The sequence below is a fragment of the Megalopta genalis genome, chromosome 13, assembly GCF_051020955.1.
Source record: "Megalopta genalis isolate 19385.01 chromosome 13, iyMegGena1_principal, whole genome shotgun sequence".
Classification (NCBI taxonomy): domain Eukaryota; kingdom Metazoa; phylum Arthropoda; class Insecta; order Hymenoptera; family Halictidae; genus Megalopta; species Megalopta genalis.
The window spans coordinates 203,018-221,640 of record NC_135025.1 but is presented as its reverse complement, the minus strand read 5'-3'; the positions used below and the strand labels follow the sequence as shown (position 1 = coordinate 221,640).

At 37.1% G+C, this 18,623-nt stretch overlaps 1 protein-coding gene across 1 annotated transcript in view; it reads left to right on the top strand.

Moving 5' to 3' along the window:
* Nucleotides 1-18,623, top strand: part of LOC143260470 (uncharacterized) — a 100,795-nt gene that overhangs the window by 72,756 nt on the left and 9,416 nt on the right. Inside the window, exon 3 of the mRNA XM_076525945.1 lies at nucleotides 11,393-11,595. Within this exon, the coding sequence (XP_076382060.1) occupies nucleotides 11,393-11,595 (203 nt within the window). The remainder of the gene's footprint in view (nucleotides 1-11,392; nucleotides 11,596-18,623) is intronic.

Here is an 18,623-nt window from a genome sequence, read left to right as displayed (position 1 = left end):
ACGATTTTCAAGCACCAAAGCTTCGATTTTTTGGACGTGGCCCTCGTCGGTAGACGTTGATGGTCGTCCAGAGCGCGGTTCGTCTTCAACGCGTTCTCGGCCCGCTTTGAACTCGTTGTACCACTTATAAACGTTTTTTGTGCCATAGTTTGATCACCAAAGGCCTTCCGCAACATTTTCAACGTGTCCGCACAAGAATATTCGTTCCGCAAACAAAATTTGATGCAAGTTCTCTGCTCAACAAAATCACCCATTGTAAAAATCGAAAAATTCACTTTTGGTCGTTTACTAAAACACGTGTAACTCGGAGATAATTAAACCTTTTAACAAACAGACGCTTGGCAATTGTTATAGACAGTCCTACCAACCTAGGAAAAAAACAATTGCCTGCCTTCCTAATGTCCGGGAGTTTTAAATGACAATTTCACCTTACTTTTTGATCACAGTAGTATACAGGGTGTCCCAGGTTTTAATGTTCAAACTTTGTCAGTATATCCTATGGCACAAAGTAAGAAAAAAATGTTATGAAAACATAGGTCATATAAAGCTTTATTAAGAAGTTACAACAAAAATTATTGCCATAGAATACACTAACAAAGTTTGTACATTAAAACCTGGGACACCCTGTATATATCTCAAGGAGCTAAGATATTTGAAGTTAACTTGTTCACCTTGATTCCTAATAAAAACGTACTCCAGCATACAAATTACACCTCCAACCCCAACAATTTCCTCCACTACTCGACCATACACGGTTCTCGGCTGAAATCTTTCCGCTGTTTCCGCTCCTTCAATTCCGCGAACAATTAAACAAAAGATACGCGTGCACGTTAAAGAACTACAGAACCCCAAACTTTTGTAGATTCGCATTCGGATTCGCAGATGTCACTCGAGCGTGTCCCTTTGTTAGTTTAAATGGGAGGAGCACCGTAAGGGGAGCGCGGCTAGGCGACATCGTTTTTGTTCGCGAGAATTGCAATTTTTCCGGTGCCCCGTGCTCGCTAATTATCAGCCTATTAACGCGCGTTGCGCGAACGCGAAGACGTCCCTCGACTAGGGTAGAACGTCCCTGCTCGGTAGAACGGGGGGAGACGAGGTCGGGGTGGGGCGCATTGTCAGAATTTGCCCGAAGAAAAACGGATACGTCCGGTCGAATTTCTGCGTCCGGAACGACGTCGGGTACGGAACGAGCCGCGTTCCTGAAAAGTGCCTCTTAGCAAGTTAAATGAGCCGTGGGCAATGGCTGCGACGGCTACAGTGATTCATTCCTCGGTGCCGGCACGGAAAAAGTTTCGACAAGAACGACCGTCACGGTAACGGATCTCTCCCTTATCCGTGGCCGACGACCGCGAGGACGATTCGACTCGCGTGCTGTGCTTTCCGCCTCTGGAAGTTCGATCCCGTGACTCCGCGGTGTCGTCCTCCCGAGGAACCATCGACGAGACAATTTTTCCGGTTCGCCGATCCTGGTCTCCAGTCAAGCTTCGAACTGACGGTCCTGCTGTTTGACGAATTATGCGACTCGAACATGCAGCGGAATTCTTTCTCTCCGACAGAAGCTTGCTTTTCGTGCGTTACTTCGACATCGTCGTTAGACCGACCGAGAAAATTGTTGACTCTCTCTCTCTCTCTCTCTCTCTCTCTCTCTCTCTCTCTCTCTCTCTCTCTCTCTCTCTCTATCTATCTCTCTCTCTCTCTCTCTCTCTCTCTCTCTCTCTCTCTCTCTCTCTCTCTCTCTCTCTGCACAATTAAAAATACAGATTATATGTTCACCCATGATTAGGTTATCCTCCTGTGCGAGACGTGGACAAAAATTTTTTAAGGGTTCATTTGATCTATCATTCCCAGATTGAAATTCTATCGCATAGAAAATCGTTCTCTCTCTCTCTCTCTCTCTCTCTCTCTCAGCATCCTTTATAATTGCATAACGTTTCATTAAAATTAGAATTCTCCAATTCATAAGTGCTTCTCGTTGAAAGAATTTTCATTTTACGGAACGGTTTTTCGGAATTTGAAATTTTTGGGATATTGTTATTTTTTAATAAACGTGTTAAAGAATTCTGGAGACATGCAGATGTATGATTATACATAATTGGATGAATATTTTATTATATTCTATTATATTTATATTATATTCGTGTTTTAATCTAGTTAATGAAAAATATTAATTTTAGGAATATTGTAATAATTGGATGAATATTTTATTATATTCTATTATATTTATATTATATTCGTGTTTTAATCCAGTTAATGAAAAATATTAATTTTAGGAATATTGTAATAATTGGATGAATATTTTATTATATTCTATTATATTTATATTATATTCGTGTTTTAATCCAGTTAATGAAAAATATTAATTTTAGGAATATTGTAATAATTGGATGAATATTTTATTATATTCTATTATATTTATATTATATTCGTGTTTTAATCTAGTTAATGAAAAATATTAATTTTAGGAACATTGTATTAGTTTCGTGTACGCACTGCACAAAAATGATCTGCAGAAATTATTGTTTCGATAAGTATACAAAAATTCCTGACATCGATATTCAGCTTAAATTTCTTTAAGAATCGTTCAGTATTTCACAATGTATTTACACATATTTCAGAATGTACCTATAAAATTGCTTCCTATTCAAGATGGAGTATAATGATTTTTTATCAAAATCGCTTGTGTAAACGGCTCAAATAGGGTAGCGAAGCCTACCCTACATTAACATTACATTTATCGGACATTACATTTTTTATCGGATATTACATTTTTTAATTTTTTTATTTCGTTTACCTTCAAATAAAGAATGCATTATTACTATATAATGTATTATAATGTCTTAAATATAAAGTTAATAATATTCGGGAACAAACCGAAGACACACAGCAATTGGTCAGCCCACAGTAACCGGCTCCAGTACCCTACAGATAATATTACTGACCGCAATGAGAAGGAATTTTTGAAAAATAACACATTATTCAGATTTACTTCGATAAATGAAATCGTGTCGGACTAATACCCAAACGCTTCGAGAAAACTCTCGCGAGAACGAGGTCGCCTAATAAAAAATTACATTCTACTTTTAATTCCGTCCAGTTTTCAGACGCTAGAGCACAGGAAAACGTTTCTCGTACGATCGGACGTGTACGAAAATCGCAGTAAAAAAATTAAAACGCAAATTGGTCGTGGTCTCTAGACGAACACTGTTCACGCCTGATCGCAGTTTACCTCGTTCAGTTCATTTATTCATAGCCGCGAGAATTTCAAATTGTAATGCGAACGCGGAAGATCTGGAATTTCTTCACATGCTTAACAGCAATTTCCATAATGCAGCAGGACGTGCGGGGTCGCATGCGGCGGTCCCGCGTTAAAAAATTCAAGAGAACGACCGACGGTTACTTCGGGCTTCTTTTATACCCTCATCTATGCTCACGACTCACTGGGAACGTCTCAAAGGGAGGACAAATAATTTACCCGAGATTTCCAGATTAATCCTGGCCGCGCGACTTTGTCAACAGGCTTCAAGGGAAGCTGTTTTGCATACCTGTCAGAGAAGAATTGGCCTTGCATAAAAATTGTATTCAAAATTACGATTGATGTCTGGCTCCGCACAAAGCGTGGATTTGAAATTGTAACTAGTGAAAAATGTACAGCGCGCACTTTATTTACATATTATTCCGCGATATCAATGTTCGCGTCCCATGGTGGAAGTTACAATGGAAGATTTCGTTTCAAAATGGTCGTACCGTTTCTTCGCGAGGAAAGATTGAATTAACCGTTTCGTCATCGAGCGCCTCGTGCATCGTACGAAACTTGTCCATTCGCATTTTCGAATTGTTTGCGTGTGTACAGGATGTCCCATAATTATGTTAACGTCTGGAAAGGGGTGATTCCTTGAAGTCATTTGAAGTAACATTTTCCTTAGCGGAAATGCAATCCGCAGCTTTGTTCACGAGTTATTAACGAAAAACACTAACCAATGAGAGGCGAGCTCGCATGGCACTAGGCGTTAATTGACTTCACGGTACTAATTTCGATCATTGTTTCGAAACCATTTCGTTATTTTTCATATTTGTCGTAATAACAGAAATAACTTGATATTCATTTTAACCTTTTAGGTACGGCTGAATTCTGCGCGAGGCTATTTCTCTGGACGGCAGAGTCTGATATGTACTGTACAGAGTCTGATACTGTATATTCTGTCTGTATATACAGGGTGTCCCAAAAACGTCTCGCAATCCGAAAGTGGCGGGTTCCTCGGATCATTCGAAACAACTGTTTCATTTACAAAAATGTTCTCCGAGGCACCGTTAACGAGTTATCAACGAAAAACAGTGAGCAATGAGAGGCGAGCTCGGCTGGCGCGAGGCGATCGAGCCAATGAGCGGAACTGGGCTTCGCGCGCTGCTTGGCTGGGCCGCCACGCGTCAGCCGTACTCGATTCTTATTGGTCACTGTTTTTCGTTGATAACTCGTTAACGGCGCCTCGGAGAACATTTTTGTAAAGGAAGAAGTTGCTTCGAATGATCCGAGGAACCCGTCATTTCCGGATTGCGAGACATTTTTGGGACACCCTGTAGACTGTTGTAAATCGATGCGAAGACAAAAGAAGTGTGAAACAATGCCTATGAAGACGATTATTTGCTTCAAACGATGAGCGAGTGAGCTACCAGAGCAAGCCACTATAGTGGCGCGTCGTCCAGAGAGATGACATCCGCGAAAGCCACCATAGTGGCGCGTCGTGTCTAAAAGGTTAAATGAATCACCCTATACATCGGTCGTGGATCCAGCTAAAAACGAGTCGATTTAACGCGGAAATACGGTTCGCATTTCTTCATCGACCTACGTCGTCTAGCAACGTGCAGTACTCTTCGTACTAATTCGTCTCTAATTGATAAAAATTCGGCACAGCGATTTATAATGGGCCCTGGCATGCTCCGGAATACTCCGCGATTATTAAAGAATAATCCTCCTAAATAGAGAACGTTTCCCGACGATGAATAAAGGGACTCGGAAGTCCAATGAACCCGACGGGAAAGGGAGACAGAAAAACTGCGCATCATATGGTCCGTCATGCTGCATCGAGGTTTTTCCTTGTATCGGAACGCACGGCGGATGAAAACGGGTACAGGTGGGACAGGTTTGACGGTAGGAGGGAACGAGGAAAGGAGACAGACAGTCTCTGTGCTTTCATCCTTGCCGCAGAAACAAGAGGCACGGCGAAGGTATTCCAGTAATTTCAGTCGTAGGAATATTCATGAGCAGCCACGGCCGAGTGTACTGTTCCGCTCCTATTCACCGTTGCAGATGGGCCAACCAGGGTCAGAAAGCTTGCTTTACGAAGCAGGAAATCCATGCAGATGAGAACGGCTGAAAGGAGCGTACCGCGGCCGTGGGGGGGAGGGGGTGGGAAATGCAAAGGGGGGAGGGAGCAGGGAAAAAGAGACGGAATCGTCGCGGCTAACCGGCCGGCATCCACGCTTCAATTAGCTAAAGTGCAGGAACAACGCTACCGATGCGACATCGAGTAGTTCGTCATAGCGGCAAGTTGTCCAATCATAGCCTCGATAAGACTCTTCATGGTCGCGAAACCTGCAGACAGGTCTGGTGAAACGAGAAGGCGCGCAAGCGCTCTGCCTCGTCTACGCTGAAGCCTCGAGCAGCGTGACTCTGGCAGAAATTACAGGATACATTCGAAGAGAGCTCTGTCAGCAACGAATAGACTCTCGTATCAGTTGTCTGAAATCAGTTCTCGACGGACGAACGGCTGAGCCAATACCATTTTTTGCTGAGAGCTTGACCCATGGAATAACGTTATTTGTTTGCTTCATTGATTTCATACTGCTTGTCTCGTGAATTCCTGGACGCGTATTACAGTGATTTCTCCCTAATTCGTGCTCAGATTGCGCACAAAAGTGGACAATTTCAGACGAAAAGACACGATTATTCGAACGTTGTAGCTCGTTTTTATTGTCACCGATTCTCGACATCTATAAAAACGAGACAAATCGTCCTCTTCCCAAATTGTCCATTTTTGTGCGCAATCATCAGCACAAATTGAGGAGAAATTACTGTACTTGGCTGATAAATGGTCGATTTATGCAAATGGTTGAACGAAGAGCTAGGACTCGTACTAATTGTCTCGCAAACAACTGAAATTAAACTGATTCGAGTGAAACAGTAGTGTCTTAGTTCTCTGACCTATAACTTGTCTATACAGTGAAATCTCGTTTAACCAGATAGTCCGATTATCCGTGGTTTTGATTATAGTGTCGCTTAGCGTTGCACACATCCTCATTTAATAACTTATTTTGTGATAGATAAGGATGATATGCTTCAGACAAGGAGTTCAAAACTTCAAAGATTTATAGTGCTCTGTGAGAGCAGCAAAAAATGTCCAAGAAAGTCAATCCCTTCGACAGAAAATCGACTTTTCTATCTAAGAATATTCGATAACATAAGGTTGCATCGCAAGATTATTAGATCAGGATCGACAAGTGTGCTCTCATAACTGGAAATTTAATAAAAATTTATTATTTTATCGCATAAGTTTTAACATTTATCGCATAAGTTTTCCATGTGTCTTCTCTTTGTTGTGATGCGAATTTCACATTTGCAGATCATTGATCGACGTATCTGCGAGTATTTATCCGAATACAAATAGTATTTCGATGGATATTTGTTTTAATCGATTTTCAAAGAATCGATTTTTCATGATTCGATTTTCTAGTGGAATCGATTTTTATCGCTGCGATTCAGAATCGATTCAAGAATCAATTTTTTTTGCAAGTATCGCCCGTCCCTATCTCGCGCTACTTATCTGATTTATAACTGGTTAGCACTCGCTTGTCAAATATTTCCGTATCAGATCTCATGCATTCTAAAGATAAAAAAAATGATCCATTGTCCTTGTTTAATTGTGTAAGCCGATGCAATTCAATTTTGCACGTCTAATCGAAAACCACGTAGCTTCAAGCGCAACAGAGAAAAATGAAATGCAATTACAGGCTAATAAATTGCAAAATTATAAGTAATTATTATAATTAATTATTATAATTATTATAAGTAATTTAACAAAATATAAGTAATGTAATTCGTGTAACTGTGATCATACATATGAAAAGGATTTAATTTGAACATCGTCATCCTAAAATTCGTCGTAAAATGTTTCACGTGGAAACATGAATAATAAAGCGAAGGTGAAAAAATATTTTAGGGAAACACAATTTATCTTCTTCGGTAATTTCTGTTCTAGCAGATCAATCGCAAATAATTTAAGATTCTATCGCGGATAAATTCGACGTCAGAATGGAATTATATTACCGACTATGCCGAAGGAAGCGCCGCAATCCATTAATTCTCATAATTCAAGGAAACCATTATTCAATCTATCACAAAGCTCCGAACTCAATATTACCATCGCCTTCTCTACAAAGTGAGAAAGTTCCAATAAAACTATCAAGTCAAATTACATCTTGTTGGCTAAAGATATTCAGCAATTAATGTATAATATAAATATCTTGGTTCAGCTTTCGAAAGGTTTAGAGAACATTTCTCAGAGAAATTTTTCATACGAGACAATAAAATAAACGATTTTGGAAATGGATGAAATATTAGTATTTGCAAACAAACGTTGCTTAAATATCATTTTTTATCTGTATATATGATATCTGTCAGAAATATAGATAGAATAATATCTATCAGAAATATAGATAGAAAATATAGATAGAAAAATATCTAAAAAAATGTCATCGTGTTCTATTAATTGTCAACACTCTTTCACTTTCCAATATTTTTGAACGGTACAAAAAGAATGAATAAAATGAGATATAAATAAAATGAGACAGGCGACAATAAAGTTAATCCAACGAACAGCTTCCACGACAGAAAATTCACAAGCGAAATAGAATTTTCTAAAGTTGTGTTTACGGATAATTATTCATTAAATTAATTTCAATGAACAAGCGTTATAACAAAAATTGCTGGAAATCAGAATAAAAGCAGTTATTAGTTATCAACAGTTCATGAGTTTTATAACATAGAATTATAGATTAGAATTATAGGTTAGAATTCGAATTATAAATTTACAATAAAATTGGTAAAAAGTACGAATTATTGTACGATCTCATGTTTTCTTGCCAGATATATGTACATTGTACAGAATTTGTGCGACCAAAATTAATTTCGTTATTATTTTATGCTTTCTTTTTTTTCTTTTTTAGTCATCGCGAAGAACATTTTTCTTATTCAGCTTTTTAGGAAGTAATGCACGAAAATGAGAAATTGTATAAAGATTCGCGGTCTAGTGATAACAATGTAAGACACATATTCGCGGGAAAGGTGAATTTACGACGTCGTGTATTTTATGAGTTACAAGATAAGAATAATGTGGGTGCCCACCTCTGATGTTTGTATCATGCTTATAGAAGAGATATTACATAAGAACGTGCATATCGATTTCCAGACATTTGGCAATATAGCTTTATGTTAATAACAATATTTATGTTAATAACAATTAAAGTTTTATACGGACTGCATTATGAAGGTTTAGAAAAGAGGGTAGTATATTGTAAGTAACCGAATGAAATGGTTCAGTACAGGTTTTGCACTCAAGATTAATCCTCTTGCAGATGATATTCATCTTTTTACACTTCAAATTCACACTTTCGCAAATTATATTCACTTTTTTTGCAAATCAAACTCCCCTTTCTGCAGATTATATTCACGGTATAATTCACAATAAAATTAACCCTTTCACAGATAAAAATTAGCCGTCTTTTATCGAATTCATAAATTTCATATGAATATTATTGTAAATAATTACAAATAAGCGAATTTAATTTGCAAAACGATGACTTTGTTTTGCAAAAAGGAGAATAAAACCTGCAACAAAGTATAATCAATAATCATCATAATTAATAATATAATCATAATAATTATTAATAATATAATCATCATAATTAGGAATTATTTTGGATGCAAAAGGGTGAATATAGTACTATTGTATAATATAGTATTATATATATATATTATTATTAAATATAGTATTTCAACTTCTCATTATTTCCGACGCTGTTTTCGAAATACACGATTACATCATTTTTAAAGTGCAATTAAAGTGAATCGGAAAAATGAAAAAATATTGACGCCTATAAGAATTTCGAAGCGTTAAATTTATCATTTCAATTCTCAAGTTTTACGTTAAACTATTATTTGTAATAAAAATCAGAAAAATATTCACAGCAGTTATATATATATATAACTTAAAAAAAAAACATGTTCATTTCATTGCTAACCGGATGTTACATAAAAAATTTTGTAATTACGACCTTCGATTTGAATTAAGTGATTCGAAAAAGCTTCTAGTCGGAAAAGGACAACCGTGCAACGTGACGTCGTTGCAGGTTCGCGCGCGTCGCGCCGTTAACGACAGAATACTTTGACAAGACCAGGCCAGGGGCTGCTTCGGAAATCACGTACGCCTTCAGGCTTTGAAATCGAGAAACCCATGACTGCAATTTGCACGGTTACGCAGGACGATGCAACGTTGCGTCTCGTTGCGTCGCCTGTATGCCGCTACCAGTCAGCCAGCAGGCAACATTGTCAAGCGATCGAGACTTGTTTCGATCATCGAGCATTCGCTCGTATTTGCCGAGGGATTGCGGAACATCTCCCCTACACGCCGCTTCCATGAAACGAGTAAATCAAAAGTGTCGCGTTTACCACAGCTCGACACGCGTAAAAAAAGGTCCTGTCGATGTTTTCCATAGGATCGCGGCCGATGCGCCACGGAAAAACTAGACCATAAATACATTTGTCTTTTTTTACAGAAAAAAATTGCGCAGTCTACAAATATCTCTCTCTCTCTCTCTCTCTCTCTCTCTCTCTCTCTCTCTGTGTCACTCTCTCTCTCTCTCTCTCTCTGTCACTCTCTCTCTCTCGCTCTCTCTCTGTCACTCTCTCTCTCTCTCTCTCTCTCTCTCTCTCTCTCTCTCTCTCTGTCACTCTCTCTGTGTGTCAATCTCTCTCTCTCTGTCTCTCTCTCTCTCTGTGTCACTCTCTCTCTCTGTCTTTCTCTCTCTCTGTGTCACTCTCTCTCTCTCTCCCTCTCTGTCTCTCTCTCTCTATCTCTCTCTCTCTCTCTCTCTCTCTCTCTCTCTCTCTCTCTCTCTCTTTCTGTCACTCTCTCGCTCGCTCGGCCGCCCAACGTTCACCGGCCATAGCTCAAAAAATGGTTAACAAATGGACGCGTAAACGCTCTAGGGCTTATCTGTTCCGCACCATCGCCAGAAAATCTCCAATAAATAATTGAAGAGATTTCTGAGGTCACGAACGCGAAATTCGAAATTTTAACTAGCAATTCAATGGGAACATCGAACAAGAATCTAGGTTAGATTTTTTACGAAATTCAATTATTGATACAGTATGATTTTACAGTCACTGTAAATCACTGTGATGTGTACACCAAAAAGTTTCCGATCATGTACACTTACACAGAAAATTCGCAAAGAATATTCGCATTTTAGAGTTATAAAAAGTTCTTTAATGCAGGTAAGCATGGGATCCAAGTAAATTAAATAAATACAAAATTCAGTACAAATTCAACCACATTAAATAAATATTATTGAACAAATTTGTTTCGTGCCTGAAGTGCCCATAAATCTTATATTAGGTGCCATTACTACTATAGTATAATATAAAATAATATAATATAATATAATATAAAATAATATAATATAATATAATATAATATAATATAATATAATATAATATAATATAATATAATATAATATAATATAATATAATATAATATGTATAACATGTACTTGTACATGAGCGATGGCGTCGTTTTGTGATAAATCAATGGCACTCTAATGTAGTAATATATAATATAATATAATATAATATTATATTATATTATTTATATGTTATATTATCAATGGCACTCTAATGTAGTAATATAATATAATATAATATATAATATTATTATTATTATATCACTACATTAGAGTGCCATTGATTTATCACAAAACGGCGGCATCGCTCACGTACAAGTGGCACATTAAAGAAACTGCGAGACGTCAAATTAATATACGGGTTCATTAGACATTCATTTATTCCGCTTAATTAATTCGAGATTCTGTTTTCCAGTACAAGCTCGATAGCCACTCGGAAAACAGTTACTCTGTAATTTAACAAGAAATACGAGCGTCTCGTGTAGGGTGCACGCTGATATATTTACGCCGTTAGAAGACGAAAGCTACCTAGCAAGCTCGTGGAAGCCGAGGCGAGTGGATTTGCGGGCAACGAAACACATACGGGGACGATTCGGCGACCAACAAAGAAAGGCTGCCCCCTGCCGGGTGTTCTCGCTGGACGACGAGGGTTAACCAGGTTATTTCGGAATTTTTGTTCCAGGCGGACCCATAGTTCAACCACCTAGTCAAACGGTGACTGCGAAGGAGGGCGAACCTTTGAGCATCGTTGTCGAGTTTTGCGCGGAACCTAGATACACCAAAGTGATGTGGGTATCCGAGGAGAACGTGTACTTACCTGGCGCGCCACCCAAAGACGGAATTCAAGCGCTCGCTGTTGAGGTGAGTCTGACAAAATACTTGCAACGCCATTTTTACGACTGTTTTACCAAATTTTTCTCTGTCTGCTGAAATCGTCTGCTCGATTTTTTAACGAGAAAGTTGAACAAATACAACGGTTTGTCAGTTTTATTCTCCCTCGCTATAATTAACGTTGACAGATTAGTATTGCTTAAGGAGGTATTCTAGTATAAAAATTGCATTTTCTTTTAACTTTTTGGGGGGATTTTTGCGAAGAAACCATAAATTCTTTTACAGTAACTTTTATAAGGTTTATTTATATAATACATGTTGCAGTAACATTTAAAAAATTTTTGGGTGAATAGAAGTGTTAAAATTGGTGTACATTTTGTTTGCAGTAACTTTTATAAGGTTTATTTATTCATGTTGCAGTATTTAAATTTAATTATCGATTTTTCAATATCTCTAAAAAATGATAAAAATAAAACTTTTGGGTTGGTTTCTATACGGACTGTATTTGGTATTAAGTAGAAAGTTTCGGATTAACTAGAATTTGAAATAACATGGTCATCGTTTTGAAAAACATACTTTCGAAAAGACATATTAAAGTTTCATTATTATATTATGAACATTAGCGTCATCTGCGAATCTCGAAAAATGTTGTTGTGCATTATCTAAATATTTTACAAAATAAACTTCCCATCCCCCATTTTTGGAAGCTTTCTTTCATTTTTCCAAACAAAAGCAAACGGAACGTTTAGTAATGCTAAAAAGATACTAGAATAGAAAATCATGTATCATAGTCTCGATAAGTATTATATGAAATTAATTTCCGTTTAAATGAAACATAAATGACTTTATTATACAAACACAGACTATCACCATCGCTGTTATTAATCGAAATGAATAATTCTCAATTTTCATGGATTGAAACATGCATTAATTTATTACACCAAAACAAACTATCATTATTATTACTAGTCGCAAATAAAATTAATAATACTCGATTTTCGTGATATGAAACACGAATGAATTTAATACAGCAAAACGGGCTATCATCATAATTGTTATTAGTCTTGAACAGAGATAGGCACAGTTTTATTCGGATGGCATAAGACACAAAGATTAACGAATAAAATTTCATTCAACATTATCGAATATTTATTAATTATATTATTCAGAAAATAATCGATTCGAATAAAACTTATAGATTATATTTTTTCCATAGTTCATTGATTAATTTTTACAATTACTTTCTTTATGACTGCTGCATCAGAAAGTTTATTACTTGATGCATTACTAAATAATCACTATATATATAATAATTATTATTATTATTATATTATTATTATATATATATATATATATATATATATATATATATATATATATATATTAATAGTCGCTATATATTCCAGGATTCATATTTACAACGCACGTAACCTTAAAAAAAATTGCGTAAAAATTCGGATAATTTATTCGAACAAAAAATAAAGAATTATTCAAATAAGTAGATAGAATAATTCGTTACGAATCATAAACAATTATTATTCCGAACCGAATCCAATCAAATAAAGTTATTTCACGAAAATTTATTTTCGAAAGAACTTGAATAACGTCCAACTTGGATTCGAAATCAAATGAATAATACCGAATCTTCGTGAACTGAAACGTGAATAAATTGATTACACGAAACCCCCAACATTCATTGCCGCTGTCACATTATTTATATATCGGACGTAGGACGACTTTTGAAGGCAACCGTATTCAGAGCAATTACGGGGTCGCCAATTGATCTGACACTCTGTTTAATTACTTTCTTAATCGACGGATAAGGAGCGCAGGAACTAGCAATCACTAGTCGCGGCGGGCCGACAACGTGCCCCGAACAATCCACGAAGAAACCAGACGAAACCAAAGCTTGGCTTTTGTCCCTTCATCGTCGAACGTCGGAAAGTTCTTTTGCGACGGTGCACTTCGCGGACAAACAATCTTCGTTGGAAAAGCTCCGCGTCACGGTGTTGTGCTTGCTTTCGTCGCGTCTCTCCGAACGACCTCATTGTTGGCCGTGTGCAAATACATCAAGACATCGTCGCTACCACCCACGCCTACCCTCTCCCTCCCCCTCCACCTCCACTCCTTCCAAGCCACTGCTGCCAGTGGCGGTACTTTTGTTCTCCGGGGCGTCGATCCACGGAAATTTCATCGGAAAGTTTCTCCGTCGTCCGAGCGAAGTGAAATTTCCGAGGCGTTCGTCGAAAGCACGACTGATAGTAGTTAGTACGTGATTTATCCCGCTCGTTCTCTATATCCCTTGTTATCCGGGGGCTGCAGTAGCGGGTAATTAATTCGTGGAATTGCAGCTCCTCGGCGAGAGTTAGGGGCGGGGAACCCCCGGGTGCGCCGCAGATCGGTGCACGTGTTGCGGTGAGCGCAGTTATTTCGACCCAGATTCTGTTTTGAATGCCACACTGTCGATACCATCCCGCTGCGCTAACCCGTCCCGTGCACAACTTCCGTCCGACACAAAAATTAATAAGCTGCCGACGACGAGCTTTCTTAATTATGACGAATCGGCGCTCGGTAATTAGTCACGGTAGGAGAGCATTAAAAGCGAATCAGAAAACTCTCGCATTCGTCCGCCTTTAATTTTCGATCGCGTCGAACTTTCCTCGTTGTGCTAACGACACCCGGTCACGGAATCGCGGCGAAACCACCGATTTTTTATTGCACCTGTTCAACCGACCGCGGTGGTCTTTCATTTTTCTGATCGAACGCTGTGTCCTCGCTTTTCTGCTTGGGCGAGTGCCCCGTTTGCAGGCTTTACGGGCCTTTTTGTTACATTTTTATTCACTTTTTTGTCTAATCAAATTCGCAATTCTGCAAATCAAATTCATCTCGTGGATGTCTCGAGAGTGAAACTATGTTGGTCGGTCAATCAGTAATAAGTCCACTTTTTCTTTTAAATGAGTTACGCAGTGCAATAAATCAATATAGTAAAAATAAAATAGTATAAATAGTATATATATATATATAAATAAAATAATAATAAAATTATATTATTATATCTTATATCTTATATATATATTATATATAGTATATATAGTAGTGTAGTGTATATAGTATATAGTAGTGTAGTGTATATAGTATATAGTAGTATATATAGTATATATAGTATAGTATAGTATAGTATATATACATATATACATATATAGTATAAATAAACAATAGATAGCAGCACTTATGTCGACCACGAAATGACTAAACAAAATCGTTTAGAGACTGTTTTTTCTAAAAAAAACGTTGACATTTTTATTACAGCATCTTGTAATAAAAAATTGTGCTTTGCATTATCAATAGCGCTGTTATTTTTCATAGTCAATTTGCAAAATTCTTATTTATCTCAGTTTTGAGGTTAATGGACTTACACTTGTTGGCTTCTGAGCCGTCCAAGTATAAATATAGTGTGAGATATTTTTTGAAAATGCTTCGGATATTGTACTGTAGAAACTGAACGAAGACAATCGGATAAAGAAAGTTAGTTCAATTTGTTTTAAATTTAAACACGTGCAATTTCTTGTCGGTTAAATAGTAATTAACTTTGATACAAAACATTATTTTGTCAGACCATCGGAAGGGGCTGAAAAATCATTGGGGACTAATTTGTGACTCACCCTGTACATATTTACTTTTCACAGTTTAATATAATACACTTCGGAATAAATTAAAGAAATTCTAACAATTTCCTATCGATTTTCAAATTTATTTAATTTTCTATAAGCGTCCCGATACATTTAGAGGGAGGTTTAAGTCGTGATCTTAAAAATTAAAATTACCAAATTAATTCTTCTGTAGCTCACATTTACCTTCCTGCAAACAAAAAATTAAAAATTTCAGAACAATAAAAAGCATAGCCGAATAAAATGGCGAAACACACTATTGATTAGAAACACACTCGATGAATTTTTCAATCCTTACTCCCACAAAGAATGTTTCGAATAAATAGGTAGAATAATTTATGACGAACAATGAATAATCATTATTTGAATAAAATATCCGACTAATACAAATTAATTCTGATAAATACCTTAGATAAATATCTTTTCGAAACAATTCTAATCATTGCCAACACTGAGCAAAACAAAACTGACTTGATCGATCACAAAGCCGACATCACCTTATATCGCGCCCCTTTAAGCCACGATAATGCGAGCATCGTATGCTAACTCGCGCGTATCACCGTAGAAATGGAAACGGCGGCCACTCGAATAACGTAAGACATTCGCGACAGATCCGAGAAAATCCGCAATTTTCTCGATAAAAATTCGACGGATCCACGGGGGAATGGACAACCGGTTCCCCGGTGGAAGGAATTAAGAACGTTGCAGCGCAGAACAAAGGAGATTAAAAGTTAATAAAAACAAACGCGTGGCTCAGGTGCATTAGCAAATCCTTCCAAAGCTACGCTGGATTCTTTCCTTGCCGTGCCGTTGTTCCTTCCTTTCCTGCGTCTCTCTGTTTCGTCGTTATTCCTGATTCCTCGACAGAAAAAAAAGAGGCAAGTAAAAGGGGAATCTGTTAATCCGCCTTTTGTGCGGACGTTCCTCTGACTGCGTTCTCCGAATCAAATAAAAAGTGACGGCGAAGAGAAGAACAGTCGCATCAACGTCGCCGCGAAAATGAAATAAACTAGAGACGAGTGCACGTATGAATCCGATTTCGCGTATTATACAATCGTCTCGCGTATTCTCGCTCCGTCCATAATATATCGTATGACACGCGTGCGCCACGTTTTTTTCGGCTGTGCCGGTTCGACCTGGGCAAGTTTCACTTCGAATGAAAATAAGAAATAATTATTTGAAATATAATTCATTTGGGAGTTCGTTATTTCCAATGCTGTTATTTGAGAATAAAAATGATATTGATGCGTTTGAAGTAACAGAAATTGCAAATAATTCGTCACTTTTTCCATTAATATATGACAAAAGAAATCATTCTCAAAATAATGTGTGTGGCGAATACAGTAAATTCTCCTTATAATTGACGCTCGGATTATACGAGATTATTATGGATAATTTGGTAAAAGGAGATACGATTATTCGAGCCGCAAGGCTCGAAAGTGCTTTTTATTGTTTGCAGCTCACGATAATGTTTTTTGAAAAGAGTTGAAAAATCATCGCTGTTCTATTTTCTTTTTCATTCTTCCACTTTTACTCATTATCCAATAAGCTAATCGATCTAACCTGCCAAAAGAAAAATTCCTGTCATTTAATCCAATTTATAAAAAATTATTTATGTGAGTCACTACGTAAAAGAAAATTTGGAAGAAGATAGAGAAGAAAATGGAAAGAAGAAAAAGGAGAAACGTTACGCCATATGAGCCGTTCATTTTGAAAGTGGCATAAGTCACTTTTCCGAAAAAAATCGAGTTAATGGTAACACTAATTACAATCGAACGGTATCTTTTCATTAAAAAAAGAAAAGAGTGACTTATGCCACTTTCAAAATAAACGGCTCATATGGCGTAACGTTTCTCCTTTTTCTTCTTTCCATTTTCCTCTTTATCTTCCTCCAAATTTTCTTTTACGTAGTCGCTCACATAAATAATTTTTTATAAATTGGATTAAATGACAGGAATTTTTCTTTTGGCAGGTTAGATCGATTAGCTTATTGGATAATGAGACTCACATCGCGAAGTTCTCTTTACCATACAATCCGTAAAAATCGTCAGCCGTAGCGACAGATTGGAGCAAAAATGTACTGAATTTTGAACAAGACAGTGAACGGTTTAATCTACCAGTAAAGGGATGACTTAACGTGCAACAGGCGTCTCGCTGTTCCAACAAGGCGTATTGACGCCATTTTCACGCGTCGTTCTGCCGATTAGAAATCACGTCGTGGAAGTATAACTCCCGCATCGGACGGGACAATCGCTGGCTGCCGGAAAACACGAATCCGTCAACGACAAAGTCGAGGCCGCCCCAGCGCCGTGCTCGATGCTCTTTCCAAGTTAAATTGCGTTTCCCAACGGCTGCCGGGTGCTGCTTCTTCGTTGACCCCATTTCAACGCGGAGAGTCTCATTCCTGGGGCCGTTGTCGTTACGACGATTCCTGCATTTTGTTGGAATTAAGGAGACCGTTGGTGTGCATCCTCAGATGCGATTCACCGGGGCTGGTTGAAACCGTCGGGTCACGTGATACGGTGTTATTGCTACTCGAGCCGACGCGATGTCCCGAAGTTTAACTGTCACGATATACTGACAGTGGCCGGGTCGGTCGTTATGAAGGGTATATTCAGCCCGGATGAATACTCGAAGCTCTTCGAGCTGGAGACGATAACAAAGGACCATACCGAAATGACATTTGACAATTTTAATATGAGAAATTTTAGCGGAAAATACTTCCCGCATTCTATGCGGCATCATTCATGTTTCACCTCTGGGGCACGGCGCGCCACTATAGTGGCTTTCGCGGATGTCATCCCTCTGAACGCGCGCCACTATAGTGGCTTGCTCTAGTAGCTCACTAGCTCTCCGTTTGAATTAAATAATCAGTCACCTATTCAATACATTCGCAATGAGCAATACATAGGGTGTCTCATTTATGTGTGGCTCTCAGAATATCTTCTTTAGTTTTGATGAAGTAAAGAATTTTTTATGTGTAATTCGAATGAGATCAGGCGGTTAGTATGTAATTTTTCATTCTCGTCGTTTTCAAGGTTATCGATATATATTATAATATAATATTATAATATATATAATATAATAATATAATATAATAATATAATATAATATAATATAATATAATATAATATAATATAATATAATATAATATAATATAATATAATATAATATAATATAATATAATATAATATAATATAATATAATATAATAATAATATAATATAATATATTATAATATAATTATAATAAAGGTTATCGATATATATATTATAATATTATAATATATGTAATATAATAATATATATAATATATTATAATATAATATATAATATAATAATAATATAATATAATATTATAAAAAAAATGTATGTATATTTTTAAATAACTG